General features: G+C 41.0%; 1 protein-coding gene across 11 annotated transcripts in view; it reads left to right on the forward strand.

The window, feature by feature from the left end:
- Positions 1-26,411, forward strand: part of BCOR (BCL6 corepressor) — a 145,189-nt gene extending 118,778 nt beyond the window's left edge. For 8 of the 11 annotated variants that reach the window (XM_072615161.1, XM_072615158.1, XM_072615159.1 and 5 more), the window contains 9 exons: positions 5,966-6,244; positions 6,744-7,100; positions 7,936-8,264; positions 8,690-8,954; positions 15,746-15,908; positions 20,756-20,901; positions 21,976-22,053; positions 22,313-22,466; positions 25,244-26,411. In XM_072615161.1, the coding sequence (XP_072471262.1) occupies positions 5,966-6,244; positions 6,744-7,100; positions 7,936-8,264; positions 8,690-8,954; positions 15,746-15,908; positions 20,756-20,901; positions 21,976-22,053; positions 22,313-22,466; positions 25,244-25,535 (2,063 nt within the window). In that variant the 3' untranslated portion in view covers positions 25,536-26,411. Of the gene's footprint in view, positions 1-5,965; positions 6,245-6,743; positions 7,101-7,935; positions 8,265-8,689; positions 8,955-15,741; positions 15,909-20,755; positions 20,902-21,975; positions 22,054-22,312; positions 22,467-25,243 lie in introns of all 11 variants that reach the window. The other 3 variants (XM_072615163.1, XM_072615165.1, XM_072615166.1) reach the window with 3 other exon arrangements.
- Positions 26,412-26,747: the final 336 nt, after the last annotated feature.

Consider the following 26,747-nt stretch of genomic DNA (forward strand, 5'->3'; position numbering starts at 1 on the left):
CCTGGACATGGTATCAACTGGTAGAGGGGAGGTACGAATTTGAATTTGACAGCTGGTTAAATACCATGGGAGGAGGGAGAGAGAGACTTTGTTGCATTTTACAGTCTTCTACTAAACAAAGCAAAATGAATTCTTTTTAAAATGTGAACTAATTTGAACCTACAGCAGGCCAGGAAACAGAATGAGCAGCCTTGAGGGTGTTTTCCATCCCTGGAAATGTTCTAACAGAATCAGGATGACCCTGAGTTAGAGAAGGAATAGAAGCTGTTCATACTTTGGGTGTAGGAGGTTGGACTTTTGACAACCTTTTTCAGCTTCAAGATTCTTGGCCTTGCTCTTTGCGTTCTAGATGACAGAGGATCTGAAAGGCTTGTGGGATGGGCTTGATCAAATATTTAAATCTGGAAAAATGAGGTCTACTTTAGTATCTTTAGTAAACAGTAGAAGGGGAGTCTTAACTTCCAGTTTCCTTTGGGATGGAAAAATGGGTCAGAACATATATGGTTACTTTTACTGAAATTGCACGTGATGTGTCCGTGCTGCTTTTTTGTGATACTGCTGGCTGATAAAAGGGGATACCCAGTTTGAACGAGTCGTGATGATGTCCTTAAGTATAAAATGTTCTCATGTAGCCTCTTAGCTCCTAAAACTTTCCTTCCTTTTGGTCAACTATACTCGTTTCACAAACTACTTTGGATTCTTAAACTTGGAGAAATTTTACACTGGCTTATTCAGAGAAATATAAACCTTATCAATGGGAGAGTTTTAACAAGGTTAACTCAAATAGATGTGATTGACTACCTGCTGAAAGAAAGATTTAGATCAGGGATAACCCACAGATGACTTAATGCTCTTCCATCTTGTTTAGGACTCACTGGGCATTGTTAGAACAGTGGTGAGGCTGCTTTGTTGCCACGGTGACTTGTAAATGTTACCATGGCAACACTTCTATGGAGCACTGCCATAGCACAAACATGATAAATTATGGGATGCATGTGCTGTGAGTCATATGATCGTGCAGCAAGCCAGTGATTTAAGCAAGTGACATGCGGATGCGTTCACATCTGTTTAGGTCATGTGATCAGTGCGCACTGGAATATGTCTCGCTTGTAGAGTGACACTGAAGTACGTATGATGAGTGCTTGGAATGTCCTTGGTCCGTGATGCTGGAGGCAGTCACTCCCTCCAACTCCTTCCTTACCCCTTTTTGTCTTCTCTCCTTCAACGATAATTCTGTCTGATGAATGGATGACTTGTTTGGTGCCTGTCAAAGTTGAGATATGCAGGAACTGCAGACAGAGCCCCTGATTAGCTTACGAATGTGAATCTTAAGGGGTCTTCCTGATCATTCTTTATGGGAGCCCCCCAGCATCAGTGATTGAATATTGTACAGGAAGCATCCTGTCGTTGCTCTAGTTGGGATCAAGATCTTTGTGCTGTGGAAAAACACTGCTGCAAATTGATTCCTTACATTTTTTCACAACCAGCATAGGAGAGTGAAACGGCTTGCTTAGGAAGACTAATTTGGAGAATGACCCAAATCAAGAAATATGCAGAAGAAACCAATAAATTTTATGTAGGTGGGCATAATTTGGATAAATATGGACATGAGCCTCCTAGAGTTCTTTCTGATCATTTGGCCTGTAGAATAAGAGGCACATCTAGAGTAACGAACCGAGGAAAAAGATGAGCTTCCTTCTGTTATCTCAAGAAGTTGATGTAGAAAATCGGAATGGGATGTTCCTGGCCTACTGGTACAGGAGGTGACATTTGGAAGGTAATAGAATTTGAAGCTGAACAAAAGATCCTCCAGTTCAGTACTGTTGTAGCAATGGAAGAGCAAACTGAGGCCTTGTGAAGTTAAGTTCCTTGACCTTTTTGTACACAAAGTGCAGTACATTTCAAGGAAAATATTCAAATCTGAGTCTTTTGACTAAATCCAGTGCTTTATTGCTTTTTCAAGTTAAATGGGAAAAGGTAGCAAATCAAACAATATATGGGTCCTCTTCCTATATCCCAGGATTTGGACCCTGGGATTTTGGGAAAAGGGGAGGGTTTGGAGTAGTAATTTAGAGGTACTAGGCACAAACTAGAGAAAATTCTTTAATTGGTGGCTTCAGAATAGGAAAGAAAAAAGTGAGGACCTCTCACCTAGAGTGGTGTACCCTTGTTCAGAGGTACACTGAGCATGGATATTGGGAGTGAGATTCAGATCCTGGTAATGTTATTAACACTTGCAAAATGTGAATCAGAAGTTGTTCATCTAAGTTGGTCTTCTGTGGAAAGTACCATTAGTTTTGACCAGAGGTCAGGTGGTTGAGATCAAAGGTTTTCATCAGTGTACTAATTAGTGACAGTTAACGAGATTGCCAGTTTCTGTGCAAGAGGGAAAAGTGCTGTGGATATCATCAATCTTTCGATTCATGTTTGAACTTAGGTAACGGTTGATGATGGGAACCAGACCGTTATTAGTGCAGGTGACATTATGAAACCTGTTGATAAAATGTTAACAGGGAAATTCATGGAAAGTTCAAGAACCCCAGGTTCGACTGAATGGGGTGAAGATGAGGGGTCATTAAGTGACCTCTTAAGTTCTTTTTACATGGAGATCTCAGATCATTTTGGCTCATGAACTTTGCCAAATGGAGTTATATGTATTTACTTTTCTCTTTACAAAGCATATGATTGTAATCTGAAGCGAATAAGTTATTGTGTAGGAAGGAAAGGAGATCAGCAAGAAGGTTCTCTCATTTTATCTTGGTTCTAAGACATGATCCCTTTAGACTGGAGTTATATCTAGCTGTGCTTGATGCATAATTTTATTATATTTTCAGAACTCCCTCAAAAAGGATACTTTGCAGAATCCCTCTAAGATTTTTTTTTTAAGCAAAAGCACATTTTAAATTTTTTGAAAAAAATATCAAAAGCCTCCAACTTGATGCTTTTAAGGTATTGCTTTTTCAGTTTCTTCACACATATACTTACTGGCAAAAAATGTGGCTGGTTGGATCATTCATTTAAAGAAAAATAAATTATTGTAATTAAGAGGGCAACTATTCTCAAAAATTATATAAAGGAGTTAAAAATAGAGTTGGCCCAAATGTTTGGCATCTTCTTATTACAATAATTTCCATGGCATTTGGAGTTTTGGAACTATTCAGTAGTCTTGGTGGGGGTGGTGAGGCACTGTTTTTGGAAGACACGGGGTAAACAGTATCAGTTCTACTTTCCACTTTCAAAGTAACCACTTAGGGTAAGAAAAAAAAAGTCTGGATTAGAATTCACAACATCCTCTGGTTTTCCAGTCTAATACAAAGCCCATTGACTAATAGTGCATTTTATGACTTGAGTAAACATTTGCCTAGTTCATGTGCTTGTTTCCCCTGATATTTCAGGTTTTTAAAATTTAAACACCTCTGACTGAATATCCCAGAGACATTTCATACTCCACGTATCCAGAATGAAACACCCAGGTTCCAGATGTCAGCATTATCCTTGACTCCTTACTTTATGCATTTTCTAGCTGTTTGTCCCTCTGTATCCCTTGTATCTGACACCTCTTTATCTACTTATGCCGTTACCACCGTACTTCAGGCCCTAGTTGGCTCTTGCTGAGATTAGAGTAGTAACCTCTTTCTGATTCATTTTCCCAATTCAGGGCTCTTCCTCTCCAGTATATCCTACATGTTACTGCTGAAATAATCTTCCCTCAACGCAGATTTGACTGCATCATTCTCCTACTCATGCCTTTACTATGAATTCCTGTTTAGTTTTTAAAGCCCTCCACAGCTTGGTCCCAGCCTCTCTTCAGACTCATTGAACTCTCATACTGTGAGATACAGCGGCACTGGCTTTCTCAGCTCTCCTCCGAAATCAGTACTTCTCGAGTTCCTTTTCGTTGGCTGTCCTCACTTTTGGAATGCACTCCCTCCTCTCTGCCTCATAGCATCCCTCCTTGCCTTCAGACTGTAGCTCAAGCACCCTGTTCTGCCTGAAATCCTTGATCTCCCTCTCCCCTCAGCTGCCAGTGACCTCCCTTCAGAATTCTTTGGTATTTACTTGGTAGTTTTCCCTTCATATTTATTTTGTCTGTACGTATATATGGACTGGTTGGCTTCCTGTTAGATTGCAAGCTTCTTGCCAGTAAGGATTATTTTATTCATTGTATTTGTCTCCCTAGTGCCCTAGCACAAAGCCTGGCATAGAGCAGGTATTTAATAAATGCTTATTGATTCATTGGTGCTCCCATTACACAGGACACCCAAACCTGGCATTTCCTTGAAATGCCTCCATGTGGCCTGGCGAAGTTCAGCAAGTGGAAGGAATGCCTTTGCTTTAGAAGATTAGACTGTTTGATTCATAGAAGAATACCCACTGATCTCTCCTGCCTTCTCATTTAGATGTCATGTGCCAGTAGGAGCACCCAGGAGGGGTATTTCTGAAGTAACCATTGTCAGTATTTAAAAGCACAGAGGAATATGGAGTGAGAACAAATGCTCTTTTAAAAGTAGGTTTTTGCTCCCTGTAGTGTCAGATGTGAATGGCTTGATGATAGTGTGCCGGTGTCCTTGATAGGAATGTGGCATTCATGTTTTTGGGGAAAGAAAAGTGGTCTAAAGTAATATACCTGTCTTTCCTAGTTACCCATCTGAATTCATCAGTCCCAGGAAGGGCTTTTTCCTCCTAATTCTAGCACTTGAACAGGTATAATCTATGACGTGCGTGTACGTGCCTGTGTGTGTGCGTGTGTGTGTGTGCGTGTGCGTGTGTGTGTGTGTACACGTGTACACATACTAGATTACATGAGGTGATAGAATCAGGTTCTTTTGAGCCTGGAGTGATGACATGTTTTTAAGCTCTCCTGAGCTCCTTCATCCCTTGGATTCATTGGGAAAGCTGCCCTTGGTTATCTGTGTCTTGTTCCTCTTTTGGCACCATCTAGTCTTTCTCCTCTCCTACCCCTTCCCCAGTCTAAGAACTTTTATCAGATTGGTCTGATGTCTCACGTTTCCTTCTCCTGCCACCACTTCTGCTGCGGTTCTGTGACTTGGACTTCAGGCTATGACTTATGGGGACCATACTGTCCTGTTTGTTTCCTGGAAAATGGCATTCTTTTCTCAGGCTTCAGTTCTTTAGGTCTGACAGGAGGAACAGCTGTTTGCCAGTTCCACTGACTTCCTGAGCCAAGGGTAACTGTTCACTTTTGCCCTGTTTCCAGCCTTTTTTTTTTTACTGCCTCTCTTTGCCTTTCATCGATGCTCCTCATTGATACTGACTAGTGAAATCGGTCATCATTTATTAAACCCATTTTAAAGTGTTTGCTAGGTGGTAAGCACTGGGGATACAAAGACAGAATGAATCACTTCCTGTCCTCAAGGAGTTTACATTCTGTCTATTGGTGGTATCCTTGCTGTAGGGGACAGGGAACTGGTTTTCCTCTATCTGCATTAATCTGTTAATCAGGGAGAAATTACACATTTTACCTTAAAAAAATCCAGGGCAGACATGGGTATGTATATCATTTGAAATAAAGAGTTCTGAAGGGTTCTTTTAAACATTCTAGAGAATTCATTCATGTATCTCTCCACCCCCAAAAGGGAAAAAAAAAGTGTAGGGAGAAGGTGTGTGCATTGTCATCCCATTTCAGAAAAGAAGATCCAACTTTCTTCCTCTTAGGTGACTACTGTTACAAGAGCATCCCTTCCTTGGGGTGGTTCTGTTTAGGTTTTGGTACTTCAGAATCTGTAACACTTCCCCCACACATGCACATACACATACACATGCCAGTATTTCCAAGTAATCTACAAAGATCTGTTCAGAGCAGATTGGTTTTGGAGAGAGCTACCCCCATGGCCTCCAAACCCACTCTGCCTCCCCTTTGTTTTTCCCCCAAGTCTCCTTCTAATGGCAGTTTTTTTCATGTGGTCATTATTGGGGTTTTTTGCTTTGTTGTTGTTTTTTTCAGGTGACTTTAATAATACAGGGAATAAACTAGATGACTTTGAAGCCCCAGAGGAAAAAGATCTTCACATTGAAAAATGTTTCTTGGAGAGGCAGCCTCTAGGTGAAAGGACAGCAGACCTGCCAACCCCAGACATGCCCCACAGCCCTGGCCCCCAGCTGGACAGAAAACGAAAACTCTCCGGGGAAAGTCTGCAGCCTGATGGCAGCCAACCAGAGGCAGTGGCTGAGGAGCTACAGGAGGATCCCCTACTGAAAGCCAAGAGGAGACGGACCTCCAAAGGTGAGCTTCTCTAGCTTCAGCCAGGCTGGCCTTGGGCTCCCTGCATGGGACTGTGGCAGTGTGTGTGGATGTGTGGGTATGGATACGAGGCACTCACCCCTCCACCACAGTCTGTGATAGTAAGGAATCACTCATTCTAAACCTCCTCAACATTCCTGTGCTCAGCCCTTTGAATTCATGCTGTCTTCATTGGGGAAAAGAAAACTGGCAGAACCTAGTCAGAACTGGTGGTGAGGCACACATAGCCATGACCATACAGATGACCACAGTCCACATAACCCTTTAATGCCTGAAACTGCCAACTAAGTCAAACAAAAACAAACCCGTAATGTCTCACATAACCCACAGAGAAAAAATGAACCACTCCCCAGTGTGCAGTGAGGTGCTGAAGCAGACAGTGGTGCCTTCCTTCCTCCCCGCAAGTGACTTGTAGCTCATTTTGTTTTTAGACTTTAGTTGAGGGGGCTTTTTGATTAATTTTTAGTTATTTTTCCATTAGATGACTGGCCTGAGAGGGAAATGACAAACAATTCCTCTAACCACTTAGAAGAGCCACATTGTAATGAGGTGACCAACCTGAAGGTGTGCATTGAATTAACAGGGCTCCATCCCAAAAAACAGCGTCACCTGCAGCATCTTAGGGAACTGTGGGAGCAGCAGGTGTCACCACCAGAGAGACCCCCGCCCAGCAAGTTGGGCCGGCAAAGCAGGAAAGATTTAGCTGAGGCTGTGCAGCCAGAGGTCACCGCAAAGGTTAAAGACTGCACCGAAGAAAAGCACCCCAGGAAAAGGTCAGAGGTCAAAAGCGGTAGAAGCTGGTCTGAAGAGTCCCTCAGAACAAGTGACAATGCACAAGGTACGCAGAGGCCGCTAGGGACCTGGAGTCGGCTTCCCCTTAGTGATGCATGCTGGCACCACTCTCGCGAATGGTTGGATCGTCCGCAGTTCATGTATCTATGTCTGTACAGCCCCATTTGTTAGGGACCTTAGCTCCTCAGAAGAAGCTGACCGCTGAAATGCGCAGGCAAAGGGAATTTCTTAAAGTCATCTATCTGTATTAAAGTAGAATATATTATCCCCCCCACCCCCTTTTTTTTCCTTCTAAAAACCAAACTGATTTGGTTCGATCATATGACTTATGAGTGTACAGGAAAGAACCTTCATTTCTTTGGATGCCTTTTGACACTCAGTATTTTTGTGGCAGCTTAACTTAAAGGAATGAGGGAAACCATTGTAGGCTGATAGTCCACAGGCTGGGTAAATGCCAGAAATAAAGTTGAAGCAGCACCAAGGAGCTGGCTAGTAACTCCATCACTCCATCCTCAGCTGATCTCCACCGAGCCTCGATGTTGCAGTACCTAGGCTAGCAATAGGAGTGTCTACTGCTCTTAGATCCCTGCAGCACCTAGGCACAATAGGCAGGGGGGAGGGGAAGAAGGGAGAATTTGCATTTGTGTGCTTGTCAGGCCCTTTAAAATGACTTCCCAGCTCCGGGCTTTGGGGGTTAACCTATTTGCTGTTTGAATGTGGGTAATTAAAATATTAATGCTTTGAAAACATAATTGGTATATCTTTAAAAAATGAAGCTGCTTTGGTGATAAGTGTTAACAATACGCCTTTCTTTCAGCACCGCTCGCTCCAACGGTGTAATGCCTTCTTCCTTTCCACCCTTCCCCCCTCTCCCCATTCAGGCTTGCCTGGATTCCCGGTGTCTCCGCACATGAAGAGCCTTTCATCCACCAATGCGAACGGCAAAAGGCAGACTCAGCCAAGCTGTACGGCAGCCTCGAGGCTGGCTGCCAAGCAGCAGAAAATTAAAGAAAGCCGGAAGACAGATGTGCTGTGCACAGACGAAGAGGAGGATTTCCAGCCTGCATCCCTGCTGCAGAAATACACCGACTGTGAGAAGCCATCAGGGAAGCGCCAGTGTAAAACCAAGCACTTGACTCCACAGGAGAGGAGGAGGAGGTCATCTCTGACAGGGGATGATACCACAGATATAGAAAACAGCGAAGACAAGGTATCCTTATTAAAAAAAACAAACAAACCCTATTTAAGGTCCTAGGCATACACTAACTTTGCCTCCTACAGTCACCACCAGCCTACGTCATAATATGCTGTAATAAAGCACCTGTTTTCATTGGCCCCTCCTGAAAACGTAACTTTCCTGTCCTTAAGGTACACAAAGGTCTACTTATTCTCCCAGGAGAAAGTAAAGTTACAAATTTAGCTTTGATAGATTTTTTTTCCACCATCCTTCCCCCATTTTCCATCCTCCATTCCCTTTTCCCCATGAAGCCTAAAGACAGAATTATTTTCTGCCCTCAGTGAGGTTTATAGCCCATCAGGGAGGTGGTGGGAGTGTGGAGGAAGGGTGGTTAATTAGACACCAGTAAATATAACCAGTAAATGATCCTTTTTTTTTTTTTTAATTTTTTTGGACAGGTCATGGTAACGAGGAGGTTCAGAAAGCGACCAGAGCCAGCTTCAGAGTGCGACTCTTTGTCATCCAAGTTGCAGGAGCAGAAGCCGTATGATCGCCTGCCACAAACTCCCTTGTTACCTTCCTCCCAGTCTGCACAGCTGCCGAGTCCCCCTCAAGAGACCACCCCGACTCGCCCCATGCCTCCAGAAGCCCGGAGGCTGATTGTCAATAAGAATGCCGGTGAAACTCTGCTGCAAAGGGCAGCTCGCCTAGGATATGAGGCAAGTCTCACTGGAGAGCGTCAAAACTAAAATTCTACTTTTAGGGGTCAGTGGGATGGGGGCACAAGGGAGAGGTGTCTTAGTTGGGGGAAAAGATGACAAGTGAGAAGGATGGTTCAGATTCAGAGAATCAGGTATTAGCAAAGGTCTGTGTTGGTTCTGCCTGAGATGTTAGGGCAGATGTTTGTGCTGTTTTCTCTTTAACAAATTATTCAGTAACTTCAACAAAATAGAGGCCTTTCCAATGTTTGGTTCGTGTTCAAGCAGTAGGATCTCTTAGCATCCTGAAGTTTTGCTATTTTATCTGTGATATAAAAATCTGACATAACCCAGAAGCTTCAGAGATTGAAGGCTGAAGGGGACTGTGAATGAGCGCTGTTGGATTTTGATTAGTGAAGGGAGAAAAAGTTGTTTGTTTTAGTTTCTGCCCTGAAAACATGTTCATAGATGAAGTGGCATGCAGAAAGTGTTCAGGGTGCTTTGCTTTCCTGGACATGGGGCAGTTTGGTGGTGTAAAGTGGGGTGAAAACAAGCAGCAGGATTATGACTGAAAAATCCAGTAGTTTTGTTGTCTTTTACTCCTAGACATAGGACCATAAATATAGTTACCTCTGAAGGGTTGGGTAACCAATAAAGATGATAAGAATGGGATCATCTTATTCGCTGGTGAAAGTTTTTCTCAGCTTGCAGCACTGTGGGCTGTTCTCTGGGCTTCTCAGGGTGTGGTGTGGTGATTTTGACCATCCTTTCCACTCTATCCTCAGTGCACACGAAAACCAAAATAGTGAGGTTTGGGAGCCTCTGCCAAGTATTAAAATTGCCAGGCTCCCATGCCGGTTGATCTTTTCTTCCACTAGCTTCTCTCTAGGCCTTCTTCTTTAGAACATCCCTACCCTCTCTGTTGTCAGTTTGAATGGTGATGGAGCAGCCCACAGAGCAAAGGCAGTTTTAGTGTTAGCGGGCATCAGCCCTTAAGGAAGTTAAATGCTGAAATGAAATATACTGTTCCAAGCTACAGTTAGGCTTGAAAGCCAAGCTTTTGAATGACCAGACTTCAGGGATGCATGTGCCCTTTGAAGACTGAGACCCTGACTCTGAAATTTTTATGGCTTTGCAGAAATACATTTTTCACTTCTTGACCAACTCTTTGCCTGATTTGTCGTGGTTGCTTTCACTTTCTGTAATAAGAATATTTGACAGGGAACCTCTCTCTCACTTGGGTTCATTTCTGAGGACTGATTGTGTGTGTTTTTTTATTAATGGAATTTGAGTGTACTATAATGGTAAGACTAGGTAGCATAGAAACTTGGGTTCTAAATTTAGCTGTTCAACATTGGGGAAAATACTTAATCATTGTATGCCTTGTCTATAAAAATGATGGTTTGGACTAAACCAATATTTCCCTGTTTTTCATGTGATGTGAATAGGATTTCTCTGAGAAATTTTTGATGCTCCCCCTATTACATAGAATTGTGTATGATCTCTTAAAGTTTGTATAATTGCTTCTATTTTCCTCCAGAGTTTCTCTAAAGACCTTCCTCCTCACTATTCCAGAAATCTTCTATAAGCTCTCCCCCTCCCCCAAAGCATCTTTATATGTTTTATCAATATATTTTGAGTCCCACGGTGTTCCATGACTGAAATAGTTTAAGGAATACTAGAGCAGATAACCTCAAAGGGGTCTTCCAGCTCTAAAGTCCTAAGATTCTCATGAAGTGGTCTAGTATATTAGCAGCTTTCATGTTTTTTTAAATTCAATTTAGTATTTCTCTCCCCTCCTCCCCAGTCAATTTGATCCATATTGTCTTAGACGTGGGGAAGAAGTAACTGAACTGAGTCATATCAAAGTCTCTCTCATCCATTAGTTTAAACCAGTTAGCCATTGGTTTGAATATGGAAGTATTGAGTCAAAGTCATCCCCATGATATTCGAAGATTCTAGCTACTACATTTTTCACGTACTCCTGATCAGCTGTCTGGTAAAGATGTCAACCAGTAGTGGGATTGGGTGAGAAATTGAATGATAGATAACTCACCATATCCACTGGTGGGGAAAGAAGTATTCAAATTCAGTGTCCTAAAAATCAACAGTGTTGCCCTCCAGATAGAGGCAGACGATAGTTATGGATAATTGGACCTAGAATTTCTTATCTCGAAGGGATCTAGGAATCCTGTCTTCCTTCCCTGCCAACACACAGACATTTTGCACATGAAGTAACCTGAGGCCCAGAGAGACGTGTTTGGCCAAAGTCACATAGCTAGTTAACACTGGCTTTTTCTTCAGTAAATACTAGTAAAATTACACAGAAATAATCTCTCTCATCTGTTGCTGTTAACTTTGAATTATTGACTACTTGGTGTTTTGGGCTGAAGTGTGTCTTCTTCAGGGCTCCCTCCACTGAGCTAGGCTAGTGTTCAGTGCATGGGAAAGGGTGGGAGAAAGAGGGAGAGAAACTGAGAGGGAAAGAGAGAAATGAGGAGGGAAGGTGGGGAAGAAAAGAGAAGGGAGGGACAGGGAGAAGAGATCACACCTCACCCTACCGTACGGGAGATAATGGTAGACACGGTTTGCCACTAAATGGCTTTGTGGCCTTGGTCACACTTCCTCTCTGCACCTCGTTTCCTCATCTGTAAAATAATGGGGTTGGACAAGATATAAACTCTTTGAGATTCTTCCCAACTCTGGAATCCAGTAGTTGTGATTCATTAGAGAATGTTGTCATCATTACAGTCTCTTTAGCTTCATTAAAGTAGAAGAAATTCCTCCGAAAGACAAGGCCTGATCATAGGTATCCCTGGGAATGATACTGGAATACCCACCCATGGGAACCTGCCCCAAAAGTACAGATCCAGGCAGGACTTGGAAGGTACCAGGGGCTTTGAGTTGGAAGTCACTTTTCATGTGTTTCAGCCCCTCACTGCCGCTTGGATAGTTATAATTTCATTTCTACCTCAGTTGCATTCTTACCTTGAATGAATATATACTACATGTAAATTATGCACGTCACTGCTTATTCCTTTTGATACAGTAGCTTAGGCACTTATAAAAAGTAACTGAAAGATTAAATCTTTTAGCATTTAATCAAACTTTCTGAAATATCTTTCAGCATCATATGAAACCCTATCCCAATCCTTGGGATGGTAATGGGGACAAGAGGACTCACCAGGCTTTCAACAGCAATTTACTTAGCCCTCTTGTTGAGGGTGCAGTTTAAATGGGTAGCAAAGGCACGGAATTCACGGAGTTATTGTTCGCCATCATGGTTTATTACTTAGCTGGGGGAACGGCATGCAGTAAATAGGCTATTGTCTAATTTTGTGTGTGGACACTGGTTCTTCAATTCCTAAAACACTCTGTCTTCAGGTGGTGCTTGGAATAGACCACCTCAATGGATGTGTCAATTGACACAGAAGCTATGAAATCTTTTTTTGGGGGGGAGGGGGGATTTTAAAGATTTTTTTAATTTTTAGATTACAACATTTATTTTCACAAAATTTTGAGTTCCAATTTACCTCCCCATCTCTTCCCTCCCCCCACTCCATAACACCTTGCATTCTGATTACTCCTTCCTTCAATGAGCCCTCCCTTCTGTCACACCACACCTTTCCCTTATCCCCATCTTCTCTCTTTTCTTGTGGGGCAAGATAGATTCCTATACCCCATTACCTGTATTTCTTATTTCCCAGTTATATGCAATAACAATTCTCAACATTCGTTTCTAATACTTTGAATTCCAACTCGAAGCTATGAAATATTTTCCTCAGTTTATAAAAGCTTACATTTCTGAATCTAAAATGTGCCTGTCACCACGTGCTTGTACATTTAGTGGTAATGGTTAAATATTTTATGAATTAAATTGTGTTTTTTAAAAAGTTAATGAGGCATTTAATTAATTAACAATGTTAAGTTTTATGGTTTTTATGGTTACATTTGGTTGTTAATGGCATTCCACTTATAGCTGCTTACCACTGAACTGTCCAACCAAAAAAAAAAAAACTCACCACATTTTGGGAGTATGCTGTCCTTAAAAACATTTTAAAAATTCTAGGTAGGCAGAATTGACAAATATATTTTGTATTTTGATATAGGGATCCTTGCCTAACTTAAAGTTTCAGGACTGGAAGAAACTTTTTAGAGGTCACATAATCAGTCCCTTAATTTTACACATGAGAAAACTGAGGCCCAGATGTATGAAACACTTGCCAAAGATCATGGGTAAGAAGTGGCAGAGTTGAGTTTCAGTGGAGATCAGCTCAGCAGTTTTCTCATTTTTAACCTGTTGGTTAGAAATGGTCCGTGGAAATAGCCTTCCTAGGATGGTCAGCCTTAGTAGGACTGCGTTACTTCATAGACTTTGTTCATCCTGAAGAACAATACTGTGTCGCTAAATGTAACAGACAGATCAATTCCGATCATGCTCTCCTGAAGTAGCATGTTTGGCCCAGGCAGCAGTAAACCTGTGGTCTGTGCCTGGCTCCACCACTCAGTAGCTGGGTGACATCCCTGAACCTTAGCTTTCCTCATCTACAAAATGAAGGGAAGGGAAATAAGCGTGTGTATAGCTCCTACTATAGGCTAGGGAATGTGTTAAGCACTTTTTACAAATATTATCAGAAGAAGATATTATCTTCCCTACCTACCTCACAAATATCTTCACAGATCTTTTTTTTAATTACTTTAAATTATTTCATTGATTGGGTGTATTCTGTCCATTAGGGCAGATTTTTTTTCTGAGCGCCAAGGTGCACTTCCCTCCTCAACCTCCCCTTCCCCCTCTTATGGATTCATGGGCCTCGTGGCCAAACCTTGGATGATAGCCCCTGTTCCTTAAGTAGACTGATCTTTGGATGAAAGTTTGTCTGTAGTCCGTTCTAAAGCCTTTTTAGCTTGAGTGAGATCTGCCCAGTGTTTGTGCAAAGCTAGGTTCATCTGTATGCCCCAGGCGGAAGCATTGGGGGAAGCCGGAGTAAAGTTTGTGAGAACCATTTGAAATACCATGTGAAGCACTTTATTATTTGGTGGAAAGAAAAACCAAAAATAAAAAGTTGATTAGTTGCTGATTTAGTTTAACTTTATCTTCAAAGCAAAGAGAATTAAATTAATATTAATGCTGGGGGCAAGTTAGGCATGGGTTGGGCATGGAGACAGGAAACTGGGTTCATAAACCTTAGAAGAGACGCTTGCTTCAGGCCATCCTAGTTCTTAATTATATCCAGCTATTCCAGGTAGAAGTGGAGATTCCAGGTAAAGGCCATAGTTGCTAAACTAATTTGAGTCCTTGAGATTTATTAATAGGAACAATTAAGCTCTTGGTTGGTGAGACACCAGACTTGTGGGATCTGGTTAAATTGATCTGTGCACAAGCAGTAAGTGGCTCCTGCACTTGATCCCGGTGTCATGTGACCGAGTTCCTTTCCTTGGCTGGAGCATGCCACTCATTAGCTTGCTACAATCCACTTTAGTCTGGTTCGTGAGGGCCTGCTAAAAGAGCAGCTCCATGCTGTATCCTAGATACCAGTTCTCAGGTCAGGTGTACTAAGAGCACAGATTATTGTGGCCTTGCCGGCAGGTCTCAGGTCGAATGAATAAAAGTGGGCCATGTGGTTCCTGGTTTTAGAACCTTGTGGATTGTCTAATTCTTCTCCACCTGCATCGTATTCAAGGTGATCTTCTGAATGATCAGCTACAAACTGGTTTGAGGTTTTTCGTCATTGATTGATGTGATGGAGCAGTTGTTATTAGATGGAAAAGAAAAGAGTTTTGAGAATGTCCTTTCAGTGGTGTTAGGGGAAAGCCTGTCCATCCGGACCCCAGCAGTCTTGACTGTCCTTGGAACTATGAAAAAGCCGCATTGTTCTCCCCAGTCTTGAGCCAACTCCTGAAAATTGACAGTTCTCTGCTGGGTGGTGTGACTTGTAGGAAAATATTGTAATATGTTTTCTGATGGCAAACGTTGTTCTGTGTGTTTGAAAACTTTCTTAATCAAGGTAATAAAACGTTGAATAAATTACTGCTCTGCTTACAGGGAACGTTTCATATTAATATTTTAACACTCTAAGGAAGTAAGATTGATAATAGTGATTCTAAGGCAACCTATTTACTCAGAACAAATTCTGGAAAGGGAGGGGCAAGGGGGAAATCAGCTTGTTTCATGTAGTTCCTGAAATGTGTAGGTTATGTTATTGGGCATTTTATTTCCTGCCATTACCTTAAGTAAGCAGAAGTATTTACATCATTTCTACCGCTGGGGTGGAAGAAGGGCCTGAACGAGGGACACAGGACAGGGTTTTTAGAGCTGTATCACACAGTTGTGGGAGCAGTGTTTAAAAAAAAATAACTGGTCGACTTGTATTCTGAAAAACTTTACCTCAGCTTCATGATGTAATTCAGTGTGATCTTCAACCTTTCAGCACATTTCCTCAAATTCCTACAAACAAGACTGATTCTCTCTGATCCAGTAATTTCTCTTGATAACACTTCTCGGGGCCTTCACATCTGCCTCTTATCATTAAGCCTATTGTCTCAAATGTCTTAGCTTCTTTGAACAACCTGTTATGGATCTGTCACCCACAAACTTATCAAAAACCGTTTTTTGAACCCTTAGCTTGGATCTCTTTGGAGACGTTGACTCTTTTTAGTTTAGTGTGTACATAGCATGTTGTTGTACATCTTTTATTTGCTGTACTCTGGACCACAGGCCTTAGATCTGATACTATTGATAGCACTTTTGTAACACTACTGCTTACCTGTTGTAGTACCTCACCACCAATAGCTCTGTTCTCTCTTCCCAGGAAGTGGTCTTGTACTGTTTGGAAAACAAGGTCTGTGATGTGAACCACCGGGATAATGCAGGCTACTGTGCCCTGCACGAAGCCTGTGCCAGGGGGTGGCTGAGCATCGTTCGGCATCTCCTTGAGTATGGAGCAGATGTCAACTGCAGCGCTCAGGATGGAACCAGGTCAGTGGTGTTTGCAGGCAGTGAAATCCTGAATGTAGCCAGGGAAGGCTGTGGGAGGGAGGATGTGTCTGGGATAAAAGAGGAAGGTAAAGGGATTTGTTTCTCCAGAAGTTAAGGGTTACTTTTCTAGGTTCCTAGAGTAAACAAATGATTGACACAGAAAACTTAGGGGGGAGGCTTAGTAATATATTAAATCACTAAATCTCCTAAAACTAAAACCATTATGGAAAAGTCATATTCCTTCAGAAATGCTTATTATGAATTGGCTTCTAAAACGTTCAGATTATGGTTTCTTTTCAGTGTTTGACTTGGATGTCTTTCCTTCCTCTCTATAAACTTGATAGTCAAGGAGTATATAAAAGTTCTTCAGTGACATTCCCCCTCTGATCTCTGCCGAAAAACGACCAACAGTGATTGATCTGTATATAAAGTCTGTATCTCTTACAGGATTGGTCTTGGTTTTAAAATGGGTCATTTCTCATATTTTCCTCCTCTTGGCCAATTGAGATACGATATGATCCTGACACACCTACCCGCCTTTGTGTTGTTTTCTTGTTGTTGGCAACGAAGTAGCTTGTTTGATTTGCTAAAATTAGATTACTTCCATCCTTTTCCTTTAGAAAGTCAATGGACTTTTGTCATTTTCAGAAATGCCTTAGTTAAGCTTATATAAGCGTGCTTTTGATTGCGTCCTCTTTAAATTTTATCACTTTTTGGAGAGCCTGGAATCAGTAGCATGTTATGGTGGATAGCATGGATAAAGTCAGGAAAAGCTGAGTTCTGTCTGCCCGTGATAGCTTCCTGTGCCACTTAACCCTTCTGTGCGTCGAGCAGCTCTCTAGGACTTGGGAGCTGAATCATTCCACTTCTTTTTAATTCTTTCATGTCCAGTTATTGCGCAGTGTTAGGTTTTAAAACTGACCTGGGTCTGTATATTTGTAAGACTTACTGGAACTGGAAGAACCTGAGGAGGGATTAGTATGCATCCCCCTCCAGTAACCCCTAAGCAACAAGACTTAGGTACAGTATGGGAAATTCTGCCAATCTAGTTGAATGATGAGGGACCACTGTTGGCTGCTAGGATATAGGATGGTACTCAACAAATGCTTTGTAGATGTACCTTACTAGTACAGTAAGTGCTGTGGGACATGCTGAGAGCTACTGGTGGCGTAATCTTCTTTCTCAAGTTTTAATTGTCTTGAGTAGAGAGATTCATTGGAACTGAAATTTAAAATGGATATATTTCATCTTGCATTTGTTCGCATACCTGGTGCACTCTTTCTTTTTTTTTTTTAAAGATGTGTTTCAAATGAAATTACTTAGAGTGAAAGTTTATATTTGTAAGACTTGACAAAATTCATCAAATAGAGTAGGGGCACATCAGAGGATGGGGCAGAATGGATGCAGCTGTTTCATAGTTTTTAGAATCTATGAAAGTAGCTAGGTTATTGAAAGAATAAAGACACAAATAAATAGGGGGCAGGGACAGGGAGAAAATGTAAAGTATACCGGGGTCTTTTCATAGTCTATCAGCAGAGTAGGATCGACAGCTAACCATGTGTCTTTAACAAATACCCCAAGCCAAAACTTTTTGATGTCAACAGCTCCGTAGGCATGTCATATAACCCTACTGAAATGATCTGAATAGTTCAGTTTAGGGATAGGACCTAAATAGTTCAGTTTAAACATTTCACATTATTTTCCTAAAATTGATAAAAGGAGAAAGCCTCTTGCAGAGTGCATTCAGTCAGTTCACATGTGAATGGTAGGCTAAGGAAGATACATTAATATTAGCACATGCACAGGAGTGATACTGTCACAAGACAACTTCCTGGGGCTCAGTTGGAAAACATAACCACTGTCGTGAGCCCTGACAAAAACAAGAATTTAGTAGTTCATGTTTTAGGAAGCTAACAAATTGGAATCACTTAATGCGACATCGAGGAGATTTCCTCTGTGCCCTCCCTGTTCCCCTAAGAGTTTTCTGTTTCTCAGGGCCGTACTGAGCATTCGGGTCACATCTCTATTACGACAATTAGGAGCATGGCTTGTTCCTCAAGAAGGAACTTACTGACTTGCCTTGGCTAGCTTGTCATGGGCATGAGAGCACATTTTGAAAAGTCATCTGGTCTGACTTCCTGACAGTGGGTAGGACCCTCTCCCAGACCTGTAGGAATCTGCTTTTATAAAGCCTGGACTTGCGGTTGCTAGCCTCCTGCCCGCTTCTTTGCAGAGATGTTTCTAGAACACTGCATCACACTTTCTGTTCTCCGTTAGTTACTTTTGCTGAATTTTGTTTGAAGGAATGACTTTGAGGCGATGACAATAGTAAATGTAGGTGATGTCAAAACAAAATGTGTTAATAAAAATGGATATGATGAGCGTTTACAGGACAAAAAGAAAAATTGGCAAAAACCAAATGACCTTTAAGATGCCTTTCACCTCCAGACTGATTAGCTCACACACCACCTTAAGGTTTACAGAGTAATTTATTGACAACTCCATTGGTCAGTACAAACTGTAATCAATTCCTATATTTTATAAGAAACTAAGGCTCAGAGAAGTCAGGTGACTTGCCCAGAGTCATGCAGCCAGCTTCCAACACAGGCTCAGAGGTCTCTCCACAGCAGCATTCATTGTTGTGGAGGGGAAATGTCTCTTTGTTGCTTCCTCTTTTGCCTTGTTGAATGCCTTTCTGTCTGAGCAAGGAGGCAGAGGGCGAGGGGAGGCTTTGTCCTGGCCCCTTGCTTCCCCCAAAGACTTCAGATCTTTACTTATATTCTTAGCTTGTTGTCATTGCGTGTTCCTCACTGTTGAGTTCTTACCTAATGTTTCATGTTTCCCAATGGTTTTCCCGGCCTTTTCTCATCCCTAGGTCAGTGTGCCCCTTGTCCCGTATTCTGGCAGTGATTTCCCATACTCTTCCTCCCTCCCTTTTTTTGCCTGGGGATAGATCTGTGTGGGACTGTATTGTGCTTGTATGTGTATACATACACATGTATTACTGTACAAGTGTACACAGAAGAGATTCACGAATCTTGAGTTGGCCATATCTTCTTTCTTGTTCATTTTAATTTGAGTATCCGAAGTACCATCCTATATCCTAGCAGCCAACAGTGGTCCCTGTCCTCATCATTCAACTAGATTGGCAGAATTTCCCATATTGTACCTAAGTCTTGTTGCTTAGGGGTTACTGAAGGGGGATGCATACTAATCCCTCCTCAGGTTCTTCCAGTTCCAGTAAGTCTTACGAATATACAGACCCAGGTCAGTTTTAAAACCATGTCTCAAGCTATGTCTTTCAGAGTATTGTGACTTTTGCCCAGCTCTTAGAGCCTTAAAAATGTAGTGGAAACAACACTGGACTTGGGAGTTGGTGGACTTGACCTCTAACCTTTGCTCTGCTACTTACCCTTCTTTGTGACCTTGAACAAGTCATCCAGCCTCTCCGCTTTAGTTTCCTTAACTGTAAAATGAGCCAGTTGGATGAAATTGTTGCCAAGATTTCTTTCATTTTTACAATCAGTCGTTCTTTGTGCATAGACTTGTTCATGTATATTTTTAAAAGTTAATGAGTTGATTGTGCCTTAGGAACATGCAAAAAATTGTTTTTTGAAGATCATTGAATAATTTTAAATGCAAAATAGTGGTAATTTAAAACTTAACATTTTCTTGTGACCATTTTCAGCCGTATCTTTGCATTATGGACTGACTATAAAACCTCTGTATTCTCTACAAAGTATAGATCGAAAATCTTGCTTTAGCACATTTACCTCCTCACCAGGATCTTATTTAATGGTCAAGAAGAAAAATATATTTCAGAGGGAACCCTATGAAAATTCTTTGTGTGTCAGGTTCTCCTTCCTTTCTTTCCACACCTCCTTATTCTTCCTCACACATTCCATTCGGTCTCCTCTCAGCCTCTGCACAGACTGTCAGTCCCCTGTGTAGCAAACAGACTTCCTCCTCACCATCAGTCTGTAAAACCTTTCCCCAGCTGCTGGTGCCCATTACCATGAATATGCTTAATTTTCATATTTGCTTTATGTACATCTGTATACCTGTTATTTTGCTCAGGAGAATGTAAGCCCATTGAGAACAGAGATTTACATTTTATGGACAGCTGCTTAATAATGCTTCTTAGTTCATTGTCCGAAGTCATTAGGTCAGAGGTCTACATTCTGCTATGTACTTCTAAGATCTACCTCTAGAATAGAACTCTGGATTCTTTATTTCCTTGTGGCTTGTTGTGAGCTAGGTGTCTCCTTTCGCAACCTTTTAAGGTTTTTATAGGCAGCCACATGAAGCCCAGATTCCGCTAAATTAAGAGCCTCTTTCTAAACTTGGCTGGTGATTGGTAGAAGCAGGCAAGTACATAAGAAGCTGTATCTATCTCTTGACCTCTATCCTCACCGAGCTATTTCCTTTTATGTTATACAAAATCCTGGTTTTTAAACTTGACATTCTTCCTACTTCCCGTTTCCTTCCCCTGGTTTCTTTGCTAATGAACTCTCAAATAACAACTAATTAATATCATTTTAACTCCATTTTCCTCTAAAAAGTAACTACACTTAGTTGCAGAATGTTGAGTTGTTTCGGTTTTTGTTTATAACCATGACAGATATATCAGTAATTTGGTTTCTACACTATCCTGCCCACACCCATTTTTAAAATCACTTAGAACTTTTTTCATGAGAGATTGTTGGGCCCCAGATGAGGAATGTGGCTAAAGGTCAGACCTGCAATTATGATAGAGAATGAGGAGTGTTTTTTATCCCTTAAAAGTGGAATGATGAATCCAAAGAAGGGGAATATTCATCAAGCTGAACAAGTGCTGTCTTTCCTAGGCCTATCCACGATGCAGTAGAAAATGACCATTTGGAAATAGTTCGCCTCCTTCTTTCTTACGGTGCTGATCCAACCCTTGCCACGTACTCAGGTAGAACCATCGTGAAGATGACACACAGTGAACTAATGGAGGTATTTTTAACAGGTTGGTAATTCTGTGATGTTTGGCAAGGAACATTACTAAAATGCTTCTATCTAAAGCGTACCAGATTGTGGGTATTTGATAATACAGTTTTTGAATGGAGGGCAATTGGGAGGAAAGAAAAGTCTTCAGAACTTTAAACTTAATTTTTAAGAATACACAATCTTATTTATTTGGGAATTCTAGTGTAATACAGTATAATGTAGCATATTTAGGGGTCTTGACAACTCAATGTGGGAATATCTTCCATATTCTTTTTCTGATTCTATGAGAAGAATATTACTAAGACACCAAAAAGAGGATTTTTTTTTTTTTTATTGTAGAGATATTTACATAACAAGTGCCTGGGACGTAGTGGGTCCTTAATAAGTGTTCACCAGCTGATTTGCACCTGGTTTATTATTTTTAATAAAGCCCAATTTTAAATTGTGCACAGAACAGCATATGTAGAGTTACTTACATTTTAGACAGTTTTAACATTGAGAATTGAAAACTCTTTGCGTTGAAAACAAGTATCTCCAGAGTGAAGGCTCCTCATTTGTTGTCTTGGTACCTAATGCACACTTTAAAAGATCCTTAAAGTTGAGATCTAAAATCAGTTTTAAAACTCTGCGGTGGACAGATAGCCAACTTTGTTAGTGCTCCGATTAGCTTCACTAACAGACTCAGAGTTGGTGGGTCTCCTGTTTTCATGCTTACCAATAAAAAAGAATGGGATTGCTTGAGCACTTAATCTGTTTCTAGGAAAAAATATGTAGAATTACATTTTCCAAAATTCTGCTTTTTCACAGTTCAAGCAAAGTTACAAGTCAGTTTGTCTTTAAGACGTTGGGTGGGGAGGGGCTGAACAAAGGATTAATTGGCATGTCTTTCATGGAATAAAAGTGAACAGAAAAGGATGTACGTGGGTGCAGAAGTGCAGGCTGTGTATGTTGTATGCGCACGGATAGTCTGAAAGTCTGTCTTGTGGATTTAGACAGGAAGTGACGAGCCAGGCTGCTTTGACGTTGCGTGACACCCAGTTCTACTAAATCTCATCGACATGGTTTTTGTTTTATTTTCTCTTTTTCTCCCTAGAGTATTTAACTGACCTGCAAGGTCGAAGTGGGGACGACCCTGGTGTCTGCTGGGATTTCTATGGCAGCTCTGTGTGTGGTGAGCAAATGTTATTCTTTTATTTTTGTCTGATCTAAGAGAGTTTCAAAACATTCCCTGCTTATCCAAAACCTCTTCCCCACCCCCTACATTCCCACCTCATCCCCTTTTATTCTATCCAGCAGTGGGAAAGGCTCTGATTTTATTTACTGTCACTTACTAGGCTACATGTAAAACTTTCCTGTGGCTTACAGACTCTTTTTTCCCCCGCCCTCTGTCTCTCCCCTGCTGTCCCCCTTCCCCTCCTTCTTAACAAAAGATCCAAGTGATGAATCTGGATTTGATGTACTGGCCAATCCCCCTGGCCCAGAGGATGATGATGATGAAGATGTCTTCAGTGATGTGTTTGAGTTTGAATTTTCAGAGGGACCTCTCTTGCCATGTTATAATATCCAAGTATCTCTCTCTCAGGGGTAAGTATTGACATTGCTTGATTGAAAAATGATTGAAAAGGGCTTGTGGTGGCAGGAGTTAGACAGAGATCTTTAAAAACAAGTGGGGTAGGTGAGCGGAGTATTAAGTACTGATGTTTCTCTCTTTGTGCAGTAGATATTCTCCAGAAAAGTTGCTCATAAATTTACTAAGGGGACTTGTTACTTAACGAAACACTTTTTGGAAAGGAAACAATTGTTCCTATATTTTATTTGCTTTATGAATTGGACTTCATTCAGTGAGTTTGAAATGGGAGAGACATCAGGAGGAGAGCACACCATTCTGTGAAACATTCAGAGAGCATGTTCTCCAACATGAATATAGTTCCCTAAGGCAAATACTGGGACTTTTCCCTCAGAGTTGGTGGTGCAAGTATACTAGTATTATTCCCATTCTACAGGTGAGCAAATTGAGACTCAGGGAGATTTTTGTGTCTAGGATCAGACAGCTCTTAAGTATATAAAGCAAGAATTCAACCCGGGCCTGATGGTTCCAAGTCCTCCAGGGACCTGACACAGCTAGATTGGAAGTGAAGAAAGTCCTTATTGTTACATGGAAGACTGAAAAATCTACAGAGTGTAAAGTTTAAGAAGCGAGGTAGCCTCAATCTGTGCTGTGTAAACCCCTGGATCTGCTTTGTAATGGGTTTCCCTGTGTAGCAGAGCAGTATCTCCTCCATGCTAATCAATCCAAACAAGATTTACTCTTCCTCAAATCCTCATTTTAGGGAACTCCTCTTTCCAAGGTATAAGTTGTGAAATAACTCTTCCAAGAGCTGTTCTTGGCTTTTCCTTCCCCCTCTCCTCCCCACAAACCTAGAGGACACCAAAAACTACCTGTTGTCTTTCAAGAGTCTTATCATAACTGCAGGCCCAAAATCCTGGGTAAAAAGCCAGTGTTCCTACTATTATTTATGATGCAAGCTAAAAGAGATGCAACTTATGTGCGGACCACATCTCCAAAAGAATCTTTGGGAGGAATGACTGTATAGTCTTCCTCCAAAGTTCTTCAGTATGCCATTAGTGTTGGTGATTATAGCTTACAAGTGAACTAGTTAACTAACAAGACTGAAGATGAACTTGTTCCTTTTTCATCTGTTGTAGCTTCCCTCACCTATTGTGGAAATTAGTTAACTTCACAGTAGATGTCAAACCTTACTCTCCCTCCCAAAAAAAACCAAAACAAAACCCAACTACGTCCAGAGTCATATAGGTAACAGCAGTGTTTGTGGAAAAGAAGCAGGTCTTAGGCCATCCAAGAAGGATCCATTGTTACTGCAGGAAATTGTAGGGGTTTTTAGATCCACAAGCAGGGATTCTTCCTTATACCCTCACCAGCTCATCATTCCTTTAGACCTACTTCAAACTGCAGTGTTTTGTAACACTTCAGCGTAGTTGAGGGAGAAGACTACCCTCTTTGGCCGTTAGGAAAATTCATTTGTACAATTTTAGAAAATATTTGTCCACAATTGTCCTAATATTTTAAATATGAATGTATATAGTGAAATAAATGGCACATTTATATGGTTGATGCTGGTATGAATTGTAGCAGTAGATCTCTTGGGGACAGTTTTTTGCTTCAGAACATGCCATTGAATATTTTTTTGGTGCCAACATAACTGCCTTGGTGTAGGGAACTCTTAGTAAGAGGTGCAGAAGGCCACCTGCTTTGCCGCTGAGAAGCCTAAGGAGGTTCTTGGGACATTACCAGGTTAAGTGGCTTTCCCCACAGCACAGGGTCAGTATGTGCCTTCCTAACTGAAGCCCAGTTGTTGGTATAAAACAAGCTCTTCCCTCCAGGCCTGGCAAGAAGGTGTATCTTTACTGTTGGTGGTTTGGGGGTTTTTTTGAGGGGGGGGATTTTCTTTGTTGTTTTGTCTGAGGTGGGGGGTGAGTAGTGACTAGGGATTAAAATGGTCATTGAAGATAAGCGGTAAAAGGGAAATGAACATCCCAAATCCAGCACCATTAAAGCTGTAATGTAATTTAACTTGTCTGAGGGATACTACCTCTTTACAAGGTACAAGAGATGTAGCGGGCTTGCTCATGATGCCACAGGGCAGCCCCTGTTTCTCCTCCTCCTACACTCCTTAGATCTTCACCTGACTCTTAAAAAGAAGCAGCAATACAGGTTTCCTCTAAAATAAAAACCCTGGAAGATTTGTTCATCTGCATAATTAGCTCCTTCCCTTTGATACCTGTCCTGTGGAGTTAGTCTGTTTTCACAAAGGATTCCCAGTTGAGGCGTTTAGGAGAATTCTCCGATACAACAAGCATTGAACTTGGAAGCAAAACTCCTGAGTTTGGTTGGAGGACTTTGGGCAAGTCACTTCCGTTCTCGGAGAAGCGGTTTCCTCATTTGTAACGTGAGAGTAACAATATATTTCTTAGCCTTATTAAGGTCGATCAAAAGAGATGATTTCTGTGAATACAGAAGTGATACTGACAAGGAAGGCATGAGTGGTATCATTAGTCACCTTATTTTACATTCAAGTGAGGATGCTGGTTGACGGAGTCCTTTGTCTTTTTGTCAGCTTGAGGAGCATTTGTACGGTACCATGAGCTGAGAGCCAGAGATCACCAGCCTAGTGTAAGGTAGACCACTAGTGTTAGATAGCTAAACAGTGTGACCTCTAGAAGTGAGTGACTTTCCCAACCCAGTTTGAGTCGGCTCTCTGACATGTTCAATAGTTGCCTGTGATTTAAAACCACTTTTAATTTTGTCAGTAACTTCAAGCACTGGTCTTCCCTTTTCTTAGGCCCCGAAACTGGTTATTGCTCTCAGATGTGGTCAAGAAATTGAAGATGTCGTCCCGAATATTCCGGTGCAATTTTCCAAATGTGGAAATTGTCACCATCGCAGAGGCCGAGTTTTACAAGCAGACATCTCTGAGTCAGTTGTTTTCGTGCCCCAAGGACCTTGAAGTCTTCAATCCTGAAAGCAAAGAATTGTTGGACTTGGTCGAATTTACAGCTGAACTTCAGAATCTGCTGGGGTCCTCAATAGAATGGCTACATCCAGACGAAGACCTCCCTGAGGTTCATTGGTGAAACCCACAGTCGCTTAATGTACAGTACATATATTGTTCATTCTTTTGCTTATGTATATGTGTTATATTACAATTGTTTCTGTAAAGAAAGGACACTATTACATATGAAAATATCTTTCCTTTATATAAGAAATGAATTCCAGTTGGAAGGACTTTGGAAGAATTTTTTTTAAAGTAACTTTAATCAGTTTTTATGAAAATTGTTATATAATGTTTCTTTACTTTTAAATGCACACATGCTTTGGAATAAGTTTTGTTTTTACTTGGAACACTTTTTTTTTTTAAAGAAAAATATTCACACATTGACTTTGTTTCATACAAAGCACTGATGACACAAACCGTAATTTTTATAAGTGACATGATCAAAGTCATGTGGCCTGTTTGGGAGAATGAATTTGATAAAAAAAAAAAAAGGCACTTCATGATATTATTTTTTATGTTTTGTTTACAGAATTGCCTGCTTTGGCCAGGTAAATGCTATTGGATGTAATCCAGTAGTTTGTAATATAAATTAAAACCATATCCATACACAGCAACTAATTGTATGAACTTTTATATCCTAATTTAAAAGCTGTGAAATTAGTTTTCACGCATCAAACCGGATTGTTTATATATGTTTAAACATTTTATGCTCTTATTTAAAGAAGACTTTGAGCTATTTTTTCTGTACCTTGTAAAATATTGGGAAAAAAACTAACATAATATGTTGAGGTTGCTTGGAGATGTACATAAAACTAAAATTTTCTGAATTGTGTGTTTATGTTTGAAATCTGTGTTTTAACTTTGTAAGTAAATTCTTCTGCCTTTGTATTTATATTTTACAAAATTTTTCTTAAAAGGCAATAAAACTGTTGAGAAAATGAGAACATTGAAGTAACTTGTGTCTGGTGTGTTTCTAAAATGAACTATAAATTTCATTGTTACTATTAGTGGCTGGGGGGGGAGGGTGGGAACCAGTGAAGGTGAAATGAATAGATGGAGAGGTTTCCAGGCAGCCTCTCCAGATGCCCTTAACCAGGCATCTTCAGAGGATGGTTGGTACGTTCCAAGGAACTGAATCCAGAACAAGCCAATAAGAACAATTGGTGGCCAGCGTTTTTTCATGTTGCTTTAAGGGTTACATAGCACTTTATAAATATCTCCTCCTTTTATTCTCACTACAACCCTGTTATTATCCCCATTTTACAGGTAAAGGAAACAGAGACAGGTTAAG

Source organism: Notamacropus eugenii, chromosome 5 (assembly GCF_028372415.1).
Source record: "Notamacropus eugenii isolate mMacEug1 chromosome 5, mMacEug1.pri_v2, whole genome shotgun sequence".
Classification (NCBI taxonomy): Eukaryota; Metazoa; Chordata; class Mammalia; order Diprotodontia; family Macropodidae; genus Notamacropus; species Notamacropus eugenii.